This window comes from Rhinatrema bivittatum, chromosome 1 (genome assembly GCF_901001135.1).
Source record: "Rhinatrema bivittatum chromosome 1, aRhiBiv1.1, whole genome shotgun sequence".
NCBI classification, from domain to species: Eukaryota; Metazoa; Chordata; class Amphibia; order Gymnophiona; family Rhinatrematidae; genus Rhinatrema; species Rhinatrema bivittatum.
The window spans coordinates 560,841,527-560,861,541 of record NC_042615.1 but is presented as its reverse complement, the minus strand read 5'-3'; the positions used below and the strand labels follow the sequence as shown (position 1 = coordinate 560,861,541).

General features: G+C 41.7%; 1 protein-coding gene across 3 annotated transcripts in view; it reads left to right on the top strand.

The window, feature by feature from the left end:
• GKAP1 (G kinase anchoring protein 1) overlaps positions 1-20,015 on the top strand; it is a 272,831-nt gene that overhangs the window by 51,769 nt on the left and 201,047 nt on the right. For all 3 annotated transcript variants that reach the window (XM_029616830.1, XM_029616845.1, XM_029616837.1), the window contains exon 4: positions 15,692-15,769. In XM_029616830.1, coding sequence (XP_029472690.1) covers positions 15,692-15,769 — 78 coding nt within the window. The remainder of the gene's footprint in view (positions 1-15,691; positions 15,770-20,015) is intronic.

Here is a 20,015-nt window from a genome sequence, read left to right as displayed (position 1 = left end):
CAAGGCAGAAGATTTTAATCCCGCTATTTCCTACTTTCAAAGAAAACAGGTGACCTCCGCCCATCCTGGACCTCAGAAATCTCAACAAATTTCTTCAGAAAGAAAAGTTCAGAATGGTGTCTCTCGGCACCATACTTCCCTTACTACAACAAGGGGGTTGCCTCTATTCTCTGGACTTTCTATTCGCTTCATAGAGAGTCAACAACATTTTCATTACCAAGTTCTGCCATTCGAACTAGCTTCGACAACTTGTGTATTTCACCAAATGCCTAGCAGTGACTGCTGCTCATCTACAAAGAACAACAGCATTCACGCATTTCCTTATCTGGATGACTGCCTAATAAGGAGTCAATCCAAACAAGGAGCTCTAAATTCTCTAAGACTCACTATAAATCTGCTACATTTGGCTGGGAATTCTGATCAACTACCATAAATTCCATATGGAGCAGATCTGAGCACTACAGTCGCAACAGTCTTCCTGCCCAACAACCGTGCAGACATCCTATCAAATTGTCCACATCTCTGCACGCATGCAACAAAGCCTCAGCCCATCAATTCTTCCATTGCTTGGCCACATGGTTTCCATGATCCACGTCACTCCTATGGCCGGACTAGACATGAGAAAAACTCAGTGGATTTTAAAATTTCAGTGGCTCTAAGCCGTTCAACTGCTTTCGTCCCTGATCCATATCACCGATCCAGTAACCAAATCCTCAGATCTTGGCCACTGTCGCATCCAACTTGGTTGGAGAGCTCGTATCAACAACCTCCAAACCCAAAATGCATCGACTCCGCTCCATGAAAAGTCTGATTAACTTCCTGTAGCTTATAAACTGATGCTGAGTCCTCTTCATCTGATTTTGTGAGCTTTGTTCAGAACTGTATTACGATCTTTGGTCTTTGAGTGTATTGATTATTGTGCAACCTTATTGTTAGGTTTACCAAATAAGCTGATGATAACTTTACAATTGCTATAGAATGTCTCTGCCCGGGTATTATGTGGGGTGAACTGGTATGATCACATAAGGCCTTTTCTCCAGCAATTACACTGGTTACCGATAAAATGGAGAATACAATTTAGGATGTTAATTATAATACATAATTTGCTATTTGCAGATGAATCAAGTGCCTTTAAAATTCAAACAGTTGGTATACCCCCTCAAGGGTCTTGTGTTTGGCCAAGACAAACTTATTGCAGATGCCTTCACTTAAAGATTGTTGACTTGTACAGACCCGATGCAGAGTTATTTCTGTGGCAGCACCAGTGTTAAAGAATGCCATACCAGAGCATTTATGCCTTGAGACTGACTTATGTGTATTCCTGCAACAGTTAAAAACTTTTGTTTCAGAGAAGCCTATGGATAATAGTTGCATATGTTTGTGTAATTGTAGGCATGTTTTAATGTATTTTATGTTTTTGCTGAATTTATTTTGTGTATGTAGTATGCAATCCGTGCTGAACAAATATATAGTTTGGAAGCAGTGGATTATGTTTTCAATAAATAAATTGAGCCCTCCAAAAATAAATCAATCCTATATGGTGCATCAAAAGTCTAAGTCCTTCCGTCTGATCTTTAGCCTATATATATTGAGATCATCTGTCCAGCTGAGGATCCAGATAAGTATTCCAGGCCCCCCAACTATGATGTATGAAAGAGATTAAAAAATCCTCCAGAATTTATGAGCTGTGATTTGCACTATAGACTATTAAAATAAACTGCTTCCCACAGTTAGAACATCAAGAGCTATATAGTGACCCACTGGGTCAACCAATGATCTAGCAACATTCAATGAAAAGGCCTTGTGAACTGATATACAGACCACCTCTGTTCTTAGTGTTGTAAGATGAAAAGAACACTTGTCCCATCTAATAGCATCATTGGATTGTTCTACGCAGATACAGTAGAGTGTGTCCCAGTGGTCTCTGGTTACCATTTCTGATGGAGCAACCTCTGATATTCATTGGAATATGCAAAGGGCCTAAGTCTGTACAATGACTTCATAATAGACTATTTTCTTTTTTGGGGAGAGATTGTGGCTTGGTGAGAGGTTTCTTGAAGTGTCGCCATGGTCCCTTGATTTTTCAAAAAGTTTAAAATTCTTTCTCTTAACAGATGTTCCTATACCTCTAGCACTGAGAGAGAGATAAAGTTAACCATAGCATTAGCCATCTCCACAGAGGAAGACCAGACAAACTGACTGAAGTGCTGAGCGGCTCCATTTTTCCATACTTAACCTGCCCACAATACCCACATAATAAATATAACACACAAAACAACTATGGCTGCATAATAGTAAGGGGCTGCAACAATCCCAGGGTTATATCTTCCCCTTTCCTCCAAAGCCATTTAACCTGACCCTCCTCCTTCCCCAAGTACAGCACATTTGAACAAAGGAACCTCTGATGCCCAGATGTCCTGGTATGCCAGCTACAAAATCCTTAAGCCCTCAATCCCTTAGTCAAAACCACCTAAACCATGTACCCATCCCAGAAATTTCCCCTCCTCTCACCAAGCCACAATCTCTCCCCAAAAAAGAAAATAGTCTATTATGAAGTCATTGTACAGACTTAGGCCCTTCGCATATTCCAATGAATATCAGAGGTTGCTCCATCAGAAATGGTAACCAGAGACCACTGGGACACACTCTAGTGTATCTGCATAGAACAATCCAATGATGCAATTGTGCAGCAGCAGTTCTCCCATCGTCTTGTGCTTTCCCACTACCACAGAATTCATAGCCAGCTGACTGCTCAGAAGAACTGCATCAGGCTTCCTGCAATACATTGGGAGACGGAACACCATAGCCGCCCATGAAAGTCCAATATAAAAATAAAAGGAACAAACCTCCTATGCTTATCCAATACCTAATCTCCCACTCCCCCAAATAAAAGAAACGATGCACAAGCACCAACCCTCTCTCACACAAATTAATGTGCATACACAAGAAGAAACTAGGTGTAAGTTCACAATCCGGCACTTTTGGATGAAGAGAGTGGCCTCCTTCACACTGTCAAATAGTAAGACCTTTCCATTGTGCTGGATTCTCATCTGGATAGGATACAGCAGAGCATGTTTAATTCCTCTTTACTATAGCTCTTTGTTAACATCACTGAACTTTTGTTTCTTCTGGAGCTCAGCAGAAAAATCTTGAAAAAAGTAAATTCTTCATACCAGATAGAGGGTTTCTTCTCGTTTCGTGTTAGCTTCTAAAATTCCATTTTTGTCCTCGTAGTGATGCAACTTTAAGATTATGGCCTGGGGGCAGCCATTTTCTGCAGGACCTGGAGCCAGAGGTTTGTGCATTTGATCAATTCTTAGTAGGCTGTTCTTACATTAAGAACTTTGGGACTCCAGTTCACTAAAAACCCCACCAGGTCCCTGCCTTCGACTTTTTTCTGGTAAGCCTACAATGCAAAAATTATTGCACCTTCTCCTATTATCAGGATCATCTTGCTTTTTGGCCATTCTTTTTTGAGCATGTTCCAGCTTCTCTTGCCTTTGCCTGGTGGCTAGCAGGGACATTGCTAGTTCTTCCACCTGCTCAGTCACACTGTCCATCCATGTGTTCGCTTCCCCAAAGGTGTATATAAGTTGTGATACCTTATCTAGTACTGTTTTTAGTTTAGCTTTAAGACTAGTGTGTGTTTTCTTATTGTTGCATAATTGCCTTTACCAATTCCACCATTTCCCTGGGCAATGTGGCATCAATCATGCCTCATCCTCTGACTCATATTTTCTGAGGCGGCTGTTTTTTATCTGCAGTTTTTCGGCTAGACATTTTAGCAACTTTATTGGCCATATCTGACAAAAGGTTCTACAGAAGGTTCAACTGCTGAGAATGGGAGCAGTCCAAGTGAGCAATCACTTACTATGGAAGCATCACGTGACACCAAATATCTGATTTGTAGTAGTCCAATATTGCATACTACTATTCACCCTATCAATTGCATCACAAGTATTCACAGAATGGTGGTGGCTGCTGCCCATCTATGCAGATTGGGAATGTATGTATTTCCCTTCTTGGAGAATTGACTGGTCAAGAGCACATCTCAAGGAGTTGCTATAGAATCAATGAGCAAAACCATCTAGTATTAGATTTACTAGAGTTTGTTATAAATTTTGCCAAATCCCATTTGAGCCATCATTGCAATTGGAATTTGTAGAAGCTCTGCTGAATATAACTCAAACAGAAGCCTGCCTTCCACAAGAAAGGATCATTACATTGATTTCTGCAGTGGGAGAAATTAAACAGCAGGCATCAGCTTGGGATATGTTGAGATTGTTCGGCTTCATGGTGCACATTACGCTTAGCATGTCTCCATTTGAGGTAAGCCCAATGCACCCTACAGTCACAGTGGACTCAGGATCTTGAAGATAGCATCTAGATAATCTTTCAGCTTAAGAACACTATCTTGGTGGCTAATTCAATCACATTTATTTATTTAACATTAATTATATTCCACATTTCTCACAAATTCATTACCAAAGGAGGCCCCTTCCAAATTTCTCAAACTCAAATTTTCCTAATCGTGCATGCGTCCAACATGGGATAAGGGGGCTCCACACTCGGGGGGGGAGGGGGGGGGTTTGTTGGCATTTTTTTTCCTTTTTTGTTCATTGGAGCCAGCCTGTAGGTAGGGATTCTCCACTTGTGAGGACTTAACATCCTGTTGTCCTCAGAAGAAGCAGAAGTTGCTTACCTGTAAGGTATTTGAGGATTGAAAAGGCTCTGCTTGACATCCATGATGCGGACAGCATGCGCATGCTCAAACTGTGCCAAAAGCTTCTAGAAGTGTCGAGATAATCTTCACTGGTGAGGCTCCATCAAATGATGTCACCCAGCTCTGAGGATTTATATCCTGCTGTCCTCTGAGAATACACACTACAGTTAAGCAGTTTTTGCTGTATCTGCTGTTTGTTCTATGTTCCTGAGGAGTATATTGCATTTTCATGTTTATTTTGTGGGCAGTTAACTTGATATTTTCCACCGAATAATAGGAAATGTCTTTTTCTCCAGTGTTACTGTGTGAGGTCTATATTAAACGCGTTGCTCGTGCTAAAATGGCCATATATGTGTGTTTGTGGGCCATGCTTGAGCAATGTGGATTTTAAAAGCTACAAATTATGTGCGTATGTGTGCAAGCAAAATATGAGGGTAGAAAAGGGAGGGGGGGGGGCATGGATATTCCAGGGCGGGTCAGTGGTTATACATGTAACTCTCTTAAAACCTGGGGCTGCCTTACATGACAGCTTGTTAGCTGTGTATATTTACTCCTCTCCTGATGAGGAGCAAGTCTGCAGAAATTGTGTTTTATGCCTAACACGACAGAGTCACCTGGTGGGAGAACATGATGAACTAGAGGGATTTGGATGAACTCGAGATTGACTGGGCAAACTGGTGGACTAATTGGAAAAACTGGGAATGTCCTTTGTGCGAACATGTTTTAAAATCCGCTTACCTATGTAAGTAAGTTTGCTCAAGTAACTGCTCAAATTTAGGAGCATATTTACATGCAGTAGGCATATTTTAAAACATATGTGCACATGATTTAAAATTCCATCATATATGCACTTGCTCACCCATACGCGCGTGTATGGGCACACGCATGCTTGTTTTAAAATTAGCCTGTGTATAGCGTGTTTCTTCCTGGCTTCCATTTTGATAGTCTTTTGTCTGCAAAACTTTTTCTAAGATTTGGTCATTTGTTCTGTATTTGGTGAGAATCTTTCTGCTCTGTATTGAGATCCCTAGCAGTCTAGCTGGTTTTGATTTCCAGTCTGCACCTCCCAATAGGAAGTGTATTGATGTTCTAGTGTCTGGCATATTTGCATTGCTTCCTTTTTCATATTTGAGTCCTGGGAGTTATTGTTATGGTACATGTTTGCTGCATAGGTGCCTTTTTTTTTTTAAAGCAGGATTTTGTGCTACTTCACAAAGTGCTTAATAGTAGAGGGGGTTTCTTGCCATTTCTGAAGTCACACCAGAATTAAAAATTTTATATATTTTTATGATGTACAGCACAAAGGAACATCTTAGTTCTGCACCTGTTAGGGGAAGTTTCTTCGGATTCGGCATATTTACAGAAATAAAGCTATATGGTTTTTATTTGAATTCTGGTCCATTCTGCATCATTTTAGGTTAATGATGGACTTAGACTTCATTCCCATATTGGAGAGTTGGTTGGAAGATGCCATTAAATAATTTGAACAGATTTAATGGGAGAGCTTAAACTGACCAGGAATTTTTATTGTGGAATTGCTATTTATGCTATTTTATTTATTTATAAAATTTATGAATTACTTTCCAGTTTTCACAGTAAAATCTTTCAAAACAATGTACACACTTAGAAACACAAAAAAACCCCATTAAAACAGATTTCTAAGACATCAGGAAAGATTTTCTTTTTATGTGAATAACCAAAATCTTCAACAGTGTAGATATCCTGGAAGTATGGAAAACAAGAAGAGGGATCTAATGAAGCTTGAGGAATGGTCTGCAGTCAGCTACAATTAAATGCCAAAAAAAAAAAAAGCAGTGTTAATCATTTGCTTTACAAAAACCCAAGGAAGCGATTCAGTATAGGGAGTGAAATTCTGTGCAAATCAAGAGCAGGATCTGGAGTTGTTTTGTATCTGATGTTCTTAAGATAGCCACACAGGTAGACAAGGTGACTGCAAAAGCAAGAAGGATTCTTGAATACATAGGAAGAGGCATAGTCAGTGGGGGAAAACGTGATACTGCCTCTGTATAAGTCTCTGGTAAGGCCTCATTTGAAGTACTATGTACAATTCTGGATTCTCAGGCACCTTCATTTTCAGTTTTAATTTTATTTCTTCTGGGAGTTTATCTGTGTTTATTACAACAAGAATAAAAATGGCAGAGATTAGTAGAAAAATGACATCCTTTTTATAGGTAAATATTTTTATTCTTGTAATAAACACTGATAAATTTCAGGGAAAAATAAAATAACTGAAAACGAAGGTCCCTATGGAAACTGCCCCTTCTAAAGGATGTAAATCAATAGAGTTGGTCTAGAGCGCAGATACTAAATGGTCAGGGTTTGTCATAAGGCGTATGGGGCAGACTTAAAGATCTAATGTGTTTACCCTGGACAAAAGGAGGAAAAGGAGAGATATGATACATTTAAAACATTTCAAGGAATAAATGCAAAGGAGGCGGACCTCTTTCAATGGAGAAGAGGTCCTAAAATGAAGGATCATGGGATTTGGATGATAGGGCATAGACTCAGAAGTAATCTAAGGAAATATTTCTTTATAGAAAGAGTGGTGGATGCATGCACCAGCCTCCCTGTGGAGGTGATGGAGACAAGGACAATGTCTGATTTCAAGAAAGCTTGGGACAAGCACAAAAGCTCTCTGAGGGGGAAGAGAGGCTATGAAACTGAACAGGAGATGTAAATGGACAGACTGAATAGCCATATACTATTAATCTGCCATCATGTTCTATGTTCCTATGTTATTGAATGGAAGCTCTTGAGAGCTTTTTCTTGAGGTATCGTTATAGCCAACTTAAAACTCACAGATACTTACTGTCAAGTCAAGGATGTGCTTGATTTCTTGATCATTTAGGTAAAATTTGAGGCAGGGGGGGTTTGGATTTTTTTTTTTAATTCATAATTTGTCTTTTCCAGGTTTACTTGTAGGCCCATGATTTTCAGTAGATGTTTAGCAGATTTAGTATCTTTTGTGGATGTGAGGTAGAGGATAAAATGACCAGATCTATATATGTTTGTTAGACACTTGTTTGCATCCAGGTTCTTAGATCTTCAAGTTACTGTATTGTGGTACCACATGTAGTCCTTGGGGAATTCTGCACTTCTGCGGAGTGCAGAATTGGCGCAGAATTCCCCTCCCTGTGCAGAATTGCCAAATTCTGTGCTGAAAATAGCAGAGGAGACCCTGGCATTCCGCGAACGGAGCGCGCAAAGACAAAGGCCCGTGTGTGCTGTGGGATGCATTCCGCTCGTGGTGAAGATGAAGGCCCCCATGTGCTGCGAACAGAGTGTGCTCTGCTCGCGGCAAGGATAAAGGCCCCTGTGAGAGAGAGAGAGTGTGCGTGTGTGTGTGTGTGTGTGTGTGTGTGTGTGTGTGTGTGGAGATTGAGAAGGAGTGTGTATGTTTGTGAGAGGTTGGGAGCTCCTGTGTATGAAAAAGGGATTGTGTGTATATGAGGGTGCTAGCCTGTGTGAAAGGATTGTGTATGTGTGAAACAGAGCCTGTGTGAAGGGGGTGCGTGAGAGAGAGACATAGGTAGCCTGTGAGAGAGAGAAAGGGAGCTTGTGTGGGTGTGTATGAAAGAGAGAGGGCCCTGTATGAGGGGATGTGTGTGCAAGAGAGTGAGGGAGCCTATATGAGAGTGTGTGTATGTGTACTAGAGAAGAGGGAACATGTGTGTGAGAGAGGGACGGACAGAGAGAGAGCCTGTTTGAGGAGCAGTACTGAGAACTGGGTCAAACTCTGGGACTGGCGATAGAATGGAAGGGGTTGAGCTTAGAGAAGGCAAAGTGGCCGGGGAGTAGGGAGAGCGAGTGGAAAGGACACTCTTACGGTGAATTTCTAGGAAAATTCTGCTCAAAATATTTAAAATTTCCTGTCTATAGCAGGTTGAATTAACCATGTTGTCTGGGAGCGTGCACGCGACCCCTGTAGGCGGAGATTTTCTCTCCATTGTCACAGAGCTTTGAACTCTGTGCGGTTGTCTTCCCGTGCGATTCAGTGCCCTCCCCCTTAGTTTCTTTTTTTTCCGCACGCCGTCCACACGCAGGGATTTTTTTCTGTCCAAGATTTTTTGGACATAACTATTGCTATATCTCGGTCCAGACCACAACCAGTCCTCCTGCTGGGACTGTGGTCGGATGTCCCCCCGAGCGCAGAGACAACGTGCCGAAAAAATGGCGCGCCTCAGGACATCAGGCTCCTATGTCCCGATGCCAGACCACTCGACCCATTCCTCTCTGGGTCCAGCGAAGAAGAGGGCATCCTCACTGGGCCTGCGAGGCCCACCCAGCGCTGTTCCAGTCATCGGGCCCAGGTTAGCAAAACCTCCAGCGCCTATACAGAAGTCCCAAGGATCGGGTATTTTATCCTCTCATGGGGGAGAACCACCAGACACATCGGTCCTGAAACAAGGACCTGTTCCCGGCCCCTCACGCTCCTTAGCACCGAAGTCATTGAAGCACACGATGCAGGCTGAGCGTCCGAAACATACGGCGCATATGACGCGTCCGCACACAAGGCACCTGACACATATGATGCACTCCAGCCATAAGAAGGGTTCATCGCATCCCAAGCACACAGAGGATTCCAAACATCATGTTCCTGCAACCCCATCGGCGCATTCGGAATGCTCAGGACACTCAGTTCACCGAAAGCATCCGCGAGACAGTCCTAATATTGATGTGGAACTACTATCACTCAACGCACAATAAAGCTCTAGAATTTGTTGCCAGAGGATGTGGTTAGTGCAGTTAGTGTAGCTGGGTTCAAAAAAGGTTTGGATAAGTTCTTGGAGGAGAAGTCCATTAATGGCTATTAATCAATTATACTTAGGGAATAGCCACTGCTATTAATTGCATCAGTAGCATGGGTTCTTCTTAGTGTTTGGGTAATTGCCAGGTTCTTGTGGCCTGGTTTTGGCCTCTGTTGGAAACAGGATGCTGGGCTTGATGACTCTTGGTCTGACCCAGTATGGCAATTTCTTATGTTCTTATCAGACTCTGAATCTCCATCTTCTAAGGGTCCTTCAGGAAGTGGAGATTCCTTTGACTTGTCTTCCGTATCCAAATGGAAAAGACTATTGCCTCAAATGCAGGAACCCCTACTTAAGGGGCATAGACTGTCTCCCACAATACCGCCATGTCCTCATTTAGGTCGGACAGGGGCGCAAGACATTTTACTTGCAACATTACCTACAGGACCCCCAGTCAATGGAGGACAAACTCCTCCACTGCCGGGCAATCTGGCATCTAAGGCCATGCTCCAAATCTCTCAGGCTCTAAGTTCTTTTTTTGCAGACTTAGAATCCATGGAGACGGGGGGAAAGCAACCAGCTGCTTCCCCACCTACTTCGCCCCAGATTGCCTCCCCTCCTAGACCTGGGGACACGGTGAATCCTTCTCCAACCTCCGTACACTCGCACAGCCCGGAATCACAGATATCTGTTTCTTCCCCAAGCTCCTCTATGGGTATGCCCTCGGATCCACCAGAGGGCCTACCGGAACCATACTCACTGCCAGAAGATCTGTCTTATGCAAATTTTATCGAAAATGTGGGACATCTGCTCCAGATGGAAACAGGGAAAATCCCAGACCCACTATCCGAAGTCCTTGGTATATTGAAAATCTTTGAAATGCCACTGGAACAGACAGCTCTGCCACCACACCCAGTTCTGGACGGGGTACTTAACAAGATGTGGGAATCCCCTTTCTCAACCCTCCTTGCTTCGTGAAAAACAGACTTGAAATTTCGCATGAGGAATTCCTCTGTCTACATGTCCGTCCAACTACCACATAATTCCATCATGGTAAAATCTGTGAAGGCAAAAGCCAAAAGATCCAAACTACACACCAGTGTGCCACCAGACAAAGACCACAGATACTTAGACGAATTTGGGCGAAAAACTTATCACGCCGCTATGTTATCTTCAAAGATTCACCACCATCAATTTTACATAACACAGTACCTGTACGAGTGTTTACAGACCTTACGACAGGCCTGTCTCTCGACCCATGAATCCTTGCCTCAACCCTTCCTAGACATGGAAGAAGGCTTACGTCATTTGCTAAGAACTATTTACGAGGCCTTCGAAATCTCTGCTAGGACATCTTTGGCGGCAATCGTGGCCAGGCGCCTTTCCTGGTAACAGGCAAGTGCAATTAGAGACTATGTGCACGAAAAGCTAGCGGACATACCGTGCGAGGGAGCTAATTTGTTCGGGGACAAGTTTGACGAACAGTTTCACATCTAAAGGAACAAAACATCACAGTGCTGTCCCTCGCATCACCCTCAGAACATCACACTACCTCTAGAAGAAACTACCCTTCTTACAAACATAGGTCGTATCCAAGAGGCCAATTCAGACCTTTTCGTCCATACCGGTCGCAACAGTACACCCAGCCGAGACCTTCAGGCCAACCCCAACTGCCTCGCTCACGTCCACGCCAGCAGAGACAACCCAGAGAAAGCCTGACAGCTCCTCAGAAGCCGCCCCCAAATTTTTTAAACTCGCCGAGCCACCCCCACCGCTTTCCATAGGAGGACGACTCAAACACTTCTACAACACTTTGGGAATCAATCACCTCAGACCGTTGGGTTCTCGAAATCATTTGAGACTGTTATTGCTTAAACTTCATAACCTCCCCACTGCCTCCTCATTTAGCCCCTCTTCGAGTGGCGATGACCCAGTTACCATCCCTGCAAGCGGAAATCTCAGATCTTTTACTTCAGAGATCCATCCAGGAGATTCCACACCAACAAACGGGGTCAAGGATTCTATTCCTAATACTTCCTCATTCCAAAGAAGTCGGGCGGACTTCGCCCCATCCTAGACTTACGAAACCTCAAAGAACACATTCAGAAAGAAAAGTTCAAAATGACCTCTCTCAAAAACATCCTCCCTCTCCTATAAACCAACGACTGGATGTGTTACATCGATATGAAGGAGGTGTACTCACATATACCTATGCACTCATCCTCCTGGCGCTACCTCTGTTTTCGAATCCAGGTCAGACACTACCAATACAAGGTTCTGCCATTTGGCCTTTCCTCAGCCCCGAGAGTATTCACAAAATGTCTAGCGGTGGCAGTGGCTCCTCTCAGACAACTGTCAATCCAGATCTTCCCCTATCTGGATGACTATTAGTAGCCTCAGATCCTAATACTCTGAGAGCACACACAGTATGCACAATCAATTGTCTACAGAACCTGGGTTTCCTAATAAATTACGAGAAATCGCACCTACAGCCTACCCAGTCGCTACAGTTCATTGGAGCCCTGATCAATACAGTAGCGGGAAGGGCTTACCTACCACAAGACAGACTCCTGACTTTCCCCTGCCTAGCACAACGCTTATGCTGCTAATCTCATTTCTATGCACGTCGGGTACTTCAGCTTTTGGGTCATATGGCGGCAGCTATTCATGTCGTGCCTCACACAAGACTACACGTGCATCACTTACAATGGGGCCTCAAACAACAATGGTCACAATTCCTACAACCGCTAACGAGCAAAGTAATGCTAACCAAACCAATGATCGACATTCAATGGTGGCTTTCTCCCACCAACCTTTCCACGGGAACTCTCTTTTGGGTTCCTCCTCACCAGCTAATACTCACGACAGATGCCTCCAGGAAGGGTTGGGGAACCCACCTGGCCAATCTCAAGACACAAGGATTGTGGTCCCCCAAGGAATCCAAATACCAAATCAACCTCCTAGAACTTCGAGCAGTCTGGAGAGCCCTACAGACCACCTCCATTTAGGTCAGATGGAAACGCCTCATGGTGTACACAGACAACCAAGACGCCATGTTTTACATAAACAAGGAAGGAGGGTCCGGTTCATGGACACTCTGTCGGGAAGCAATTCGAATACTCCATTGGGCGGAAACAGCCAATGTTTCCCTCCAGGCCACCTGCTTGCGGGGTCTGGACAATATCACAGCGGCTCGCCTAAGCAAGGTTTTTCACCCACACGAATGGACTTTAAATCGGGAGGTAGCCCTCACCATCTTTCAGAAGTGGGGCTTCCCAACAATCGATCTTTTTGCCACAGAAGAGAACCGGCAAACTCTAATCTTTGCTCCATTTACCCCAGCAAGATTCGGTACGCTCCGGACGCCTTCCTCATTCCATGATTGAAAGGCTTGCTCTGTGTCTACCCTCCCATCCCTCTAATATCAAGGACCATTCAGAAATGTATTCAAGACATAGCGGACATGATTCTCATAGCTCCAGCTTGGCCGAAACAACCATGGTATGCGTATCTCATCCGGCTTTCCATAGCCCCACCCATTCCTCTGGGGACCGACCAACAGCTCCTCACACAGGAAAGAGGCTCACTCCTCCATCCGATGCATCACTCACTCCACCTGAAGGCGTGGAGATTGAAAGGCAGGTATTAAAACACCTTGGCCTTCCTTTCCATGTTGAAGATATACTTATTGCCTCAAGGAAACCTTCAACCAGACGCAACTATGAAGGGAAATGGCATCGCTACTCCGAGTGGTGCAGATCACGTAAACTTGATCTGTTCTCTTCCACTGCTACAGAACTTCTGGAGTACCTCCACACTCTCTACCAGACTGGTCTTGCTACCACATCAGTTAGAATACACATCCGTGCTGTTGCAGCCTTTCATCACCCCCACAATAACCTTCCCATTTTTAATTGCCTGGTCTCAAGATTCATACGATGCATGCTTTACCTCCAACCACCTGTACCCTGGGACCTTAACATTATCCTGGAACAGCTAATGATGCCTCCTTTCGAGCCTTTAGAAACTTGCCACGTGAAATACGTCACCTGGAAAGTAGTATTTCTAGTGGCAATCATGTCAGCTAGAAGAGTGAGCAAACTCCAAGCCTTAGTTCACTACCTTCCTTTCTTGGAGTTTTACCACAACAAGGTTACCCTTCAACCTCACTCCACTTTCTTGCCTAAGGTGGTGTCCGCTTTCCATCTCAATCAGACCATTACCTTGCTGACCTTCGTGCCGAAGCCCCATCACAATGAGCGAGACCTCCTCCTGCACTTGCTAGACTGTAAACGGGCCCTGGCTTACTATAAACAGAGAATTCAATCTCCTTCCAGAACTTCTCAGCGCTTCCTCTCTTTTAACCCCAATGCTCCTGGTCATCCAGTCTCTAAAAGAACTATTGCCAGCTGGCTTTCGCAATGCATTCACTTTTGCTACAAAAAGCACTCCATTATACTAGACAAAAAGCCTCATGCGCACCAAATACGGGCCACAGCAGCATCAGTCGCCCATCTTAAGAAGGTACCATTGCTAGACATCTGCAAAGCGGCTACTTGGTCCTCCATACATACTTTCATGTCTCATTACTGTCGGCACCAACGGGGCGGCCTCTGATGCAGCAGTCAGCTCAGCAGTCTTGTCAAACCTTCAACAACGATGAGACTGTCTACCTTTTATACGGGTTAGTGTCCTGAACTTCTAACACACACTCTGCACGGACACAATCCGAAAGCTTGGGACTCCCAGACAGCATGGCTAATTCAGCCTGCTGTCGACAGGAAAAAGCAAATTTGCTTACCGAAAATGGTGTTTCCGTAGATAGCAGGATGAATTAGCCATGCAATCCCCCTCACCAGACAGTCTAAAAATCCTTTGTTTGATGAATACTGGCTTGGCTACAAAGAGACTGAGGAGGAGGGCACTGAATCGTGTGGGAAAACAACCATGCAGCCGCACAGAGTCCGAAGCTCTGTGACTATTGAGAGAAAATCTCAGCCTACAGGGGTCGCGTGCACGCTCCCAGATAGCATGGCTAATTCATCCAGCTATCTACAGAAACACAGTTTATGGTAAGCAAACTTGCTTTTCTGCATCTTTAAGTAATAACTTTTTTCTGTATTAATTTAAAATGTAATTAAAGACTGTCATGTAAATTGTTTTATTTTGACCAATATAAAGTTTGCAGAATTTTAAGGTTTTGTGTGCAGAATTTTAAATTTTTTTGCGCAGAATTCCCCCAGGCATACATATGACTCAAGTCAATGGTACAGTGTGTGAACTTGTTGTGAAAACAGGTATTAGAATTTATTTTAGGGCTGACCTGGTGGCTCAGTTGGTAACTACTGTGTGCTATCATGCAGAAGGTCTGGGGTTGGGTCTCCTGCTCTCTGGGTTGATTGGGGCTGGGGATGCAGCGTTCACAGCCCCTGGCAATGAGGGAATCATAGTATTTGCTTAAAAGTGACTAGTGGCTGGATTCAGGGCCCATGATTGCAGGGTTTGCTGCAATGACTTGGCTAAACATAAATTGGGAAGAGATATAAAATAGGGGGGAAAAAACCTTGGATAGTTGCAAATGAAGGTTCATGGCACTAGATCCAAGCCTTGGTTTTGATTGCACTGGATCAAGAGGAAACTACTGTTTCAAAAAAAATAGAATTTGTTTTAATTAAGCATATGCAGGCCTTTACAAATTTTAGATTCAAAGCAAAAATAGCCCAGTGTGGGCATATCGAAATTACAGTGCATAACCAACATCCCACACACTTAAATATTGCTTAATCCAGAAGATCCAAAATAGTGTCATGTTTCGAGGCGTGCTCGCTGCATCAGGGATTTATACTTCACATAGACCAGCTCATAATGACGATTCTGAATAGCTGAACATTTTCAATGCTTAATATACTAGGGTCACAAGTGGAATTTGAATGAACCAATAAACTTTCAGATTTAATTCAGCACTTATTCTGAATGAGTAGAAAACTTTTGTTGCTTATTCCCTTCAGTTTATAGGGGAATATAACACATTGAGCCAGGGAGTGACTGTATCAATAGGTACCATGGTGCCCATGATTTAATCCGCCTTGATCTTATATCCCTTTTTGTGCTACTTTTACATTTGTATTGAAGTGGTGTTTTAAAATAAGTCATGCGATTATAGTATTAACTTTAGATTTTTGTGTGATTTTTCCTTCAGCTAACATCTGAAATGTTTGAAGCAGATCTTGAGAAGGCTTTGTTGCTGAGCAAATTGGAATATGAAGAACACAAAAAGGTATGGCTTTTACCAATTGGAAAATGCCTTAGCAGGTTCTATACTAGGAGAATACTAAATCTTTGCAGAACAAAGCTTCTAGGTCATGCCATATAGGAAAGTCCCCTTTTTTTGAACCTGCAGTGTGTAAGATTGCTGTTTAGAAGACATATTTGTGCTGAGGGAGATGGAATCATCTGGAGCCTTTGCCAGTGCCTACTCCCTCTTTGTCTCAAGTATTGTGAATCCTGTATGAAGGGATAAGGAAAAAGATGCATTTGTACATTTGATGTTTTATGATGTTACAATAAATCATAAATATATTGTCAGTGTTTGGACCTGGTTTGAGTTGGACTAGAACTCTAAGGAAGGCGGTTTATAAATATAACATCTTAGAATATGATATAGCAAGATTCCCGGAGCCATGTTACTGGGAATTTCTTGTTATGAAAGAATTTAAGGAAGCTTAATGAGACTGTATGGTAGTTTAGAATAAAGGCTCATTGCACTGCAGCTCTTGTAGAGGCTGGCTGGATTGAGTTACAAGCCCAAAAGAGCAGGAGAAAACTGTTTGTTTATATAAAATTTATGAATCACTTTCTAGCTTTCACAATGAAATCTTTCAAAGTGATGTACATAGTTATAAACAAGAACAGCAATGCAATCATAAGCACAGAATTACATCATCAAAATATAAAGCTTATGAACCATCATAATTAATTATTTCTTTGGCTAAACTGGCACAAAATCTATAATAAAACAATCATTATTTCCAGTTTAAAATAAGATGCCTCTAACTCATCAACCAGCTAAGTGCATCGGATTTAGCTCTTCTCTAATAGATAACGGGAGATAAACTTTTGGGCAATTTAGCATATTGGTAAGCTTTGACTTGGAGAAATTTTAGTTGATGACAATACTGAGAATGTGTATGTCTAGAAGAAGATCTCCAGTTAATCTTATCCAACATGTAAGGAGGACCAAAGCCTCGCAAGATCTTAAATGCTAGAACCAAAAGCTTAAATTTATATTGCAGCCTCACTGGCAACCAATGTAACTTCAACAGAAGAGTCACAGCTGATTCCCTCCTAGAGAGGCCCATGACTATTCTAGTGGCCATATTTTATACACTTACAATGTCGTCGTCGTCGTCACATTATTTGGAAGACTGAAAACACAATTTTAAATTACCAATTTTAATGCCTGAAAGCCTAAAGATTTCAATTGCCTTATTATTCGTATGTGACCATATGCTGTTCTGAGTACCACATTGATACGACCAGTGACCAGCTAGAATTTAATGTCTCCATGTGATTTCACATCATCTCTAGCTGTAACCATCTCTCCTTCAATTTTAAGTTGAAATTTTTCCAAATGGGAACTCACTTGCAAAACTTCTGTCTTCTTAGAATTCAAATCTAAATAATTATCTTTTAACCAATACATTATCTTTTAACCAATACATTTCTCTAAATTGGAAATGGTCTGTCTTTGATTCGATCCCATCAGCATAAATAAAAAGGGTAAAGTCAAATAAATGAATGATGATCTCCAAAGGGGCCAAATAAATGTTAAACAGAGGGGATAGTGAGGACCCTTGAGGGGGACCCCCCCCAAGTAACTGAAGTCAAATAAGAATTTTACTCTTGAAAGGACACCATTTACAGGCTATTCTACAAAAATCTAGAAATCCAATTCAGGACAATAACCTCCAATCCCAACAATTGACAACATGCAGTAAGAATGTTCCACTAAGTCGAAAGCACTGGTGAGATCCAGAAGCATGATCAGCATAGAGAACCCCTTATCCAAATGGGGTAGCACAGAATCCATCAAATCTTTCATGATGGTCTCCATGCTACAACTCCTCTGAAAACCAGCTTGAGCTGGATCCAATTTATTAGTCTCTTCCAAGAATTCAGAAACCTGAGCGGTCACTATACTTTCCAATACTTTAGCTACAAAGGCAAATTAGCAATAGGCCTATAGTTGGCACGTACCCTAGGATTCAGTTCAGTACCTTTCAGAATTGGAACAACTACAGACTTTTTTTTTTTTTTTTTTTTAAATCCCTCAACTAGTAAGGCGGTGACCAAATTCCAAAGACCATTCAGCACTGAATCGGGTAACAGATCAATTAGAAAAGAAGGGCATGGGTCAAAAATACATTTTGACTTCTTTACCTTCTTTACCACCGATCTTATTTCAATCAAAGAATAGGTTCAAATTCTGAAAATCTCTTAGCATCATCCATGACCTCAACAGTCGTTCCCTGCCCTAACCACTTACCAGTTAAGTCAGTAGTAGGAGGCTTACTAGCACTAATGCCCTCCACCATTGCATTTCCACCCATTCTTAAATTATTTCCTCAAATTTTAAAACCTTCTTCCTAAAAAAAGGAACATAAACATTATAATCAGGCACATCCTCAAAAATGAGTAAGCAGATTATCATGGCCAAGCATAGGATTTACCAATTTAAAAATAATCCTAGTACTGTTATTAGTCTTTTCAACAATATCAGCAAAATATTGCTTCTGAGCAGAAACAACTTTTCTAAAATATTCAGTAGCTGTCACCTGCCATGATCTTTTCTTCTACAGTACCTGTCTTTCTCCATCATCTCTCTAGATGTGCAACCTACTTTTCAAATCTTGTAATAGCAAGGAATATCAAAAGGCATTCCCACTCTTACAGTACTGTACCTTTTCTTTAGGTAGTCCTTGGAACTAGCCCATTCCATCCTTTCCTTTAAAAACGAATTCCAAGTCATTGGCCAATGATTGGTATCAATCAATGGTCTGCCTAGCTATCTCCCACTGAAATAGAAACATCTTAAACTTAGTAGGGTCCACTTTTTTAAACCCTTGAATCTTTTAGCTTCTTATTTTTCAAAGTTTGTTTCTGTTTACCACAAAAACTACAACTAATTAAAAAATGGTCAGACCATATCAATTTTTCTGACCTAGTAAAAGTCAGCCTACCATTAATCTAGCTCTCCAAACCAAACAATAAATCCAAAGTGTGACCTTTTTCATGTCTCACCATGTACAGTCTGACAGAGACCATTAGTAGCTAAACAGGAAAGAGAAAATATTGTATCTATGTGGAGTCAGAACGTTCCACTTGTAAATTAAAATATACCATAACCAAAAGATAAGAAAAACTCAATGATTGACTCAAAATTTCCTCCAATGCCAAATGTACACTTCTGTAACAGTCCTGGGGGGACAGTAATGAGATGATAAATTGGTTCATCAAAATCCAAAAGTACTAACAAACTTTCACAGCCTAAAACCTAATTCACAAATACCCTTTTCAGCGGTAAAGTATCACGAAAAATAATAGCAACTCCCCTATCTTCCTAACTCTATCACACATATGAATAAAAGAACCTTTTGGGACTGCTTGAGAAATAGCTAGAGATTGTTTTAACTTTCAACCAAGTTTTGGTCTCGCATACTAAATCAGTTCAAATCTGTTTATTAAAATATTTCAACAAAGACAACAAATCAATATTAAAGAAAAAAACAAAACAATGAGCTTATCAAAGGCAGCCATTGATACAGTATATAACAAAAAACAATATAAAAATGAAGTGCATGAGGAATATGCTTAATGGAATAATCGGGACACACAAATTAAAAAAAAAAAAAAAATCAGCAGCAGCAAATGCTGTCAACATTAGGAGATTAGATAATTATTTTGGAACTTTATAAAGGTTTCCATACCACTGCTCTAGTGGCTAAGTGTCGAAATTTTACTGCTGCTACTTGCTCATATTTATAAAACATACAAATGGTGTTCCACCAATAGTGCTCATTAAGTAATGTGCTATTCTTCTAGAACAATGATGATAATTTTAAAGTGACTGTTAAAAGAAAATCTAAAAGTTTCCTGTGTGGAAGTAAAAGATGTAATGGAAAGTCCGTGGCCCGTAATATTACTATATGATATGATAATGGACATTGTAAACCTAGAATCTTAGAAAAGATTTGCCTAACTTTCCCCCAAAACTGATTAATCACAGGACCGAAATATAGATACGAGACAGAGTGGCTTTAGGGCAGGAACAGGACCAGCACTCATGAGTAGTGAGCAAACTGCCTTAAATAATTTCCATGGCATCCAGTCAGCACGATGGGTCAGAAAAAATAGACTGAATAATACTGGAAGAAAGTGAAATACATAATGAAGTATTCAAAAAATAAGACCATTCAACATCATCATCAGTATACCCCACATCAATGAGCCAAATATTTTGAAGA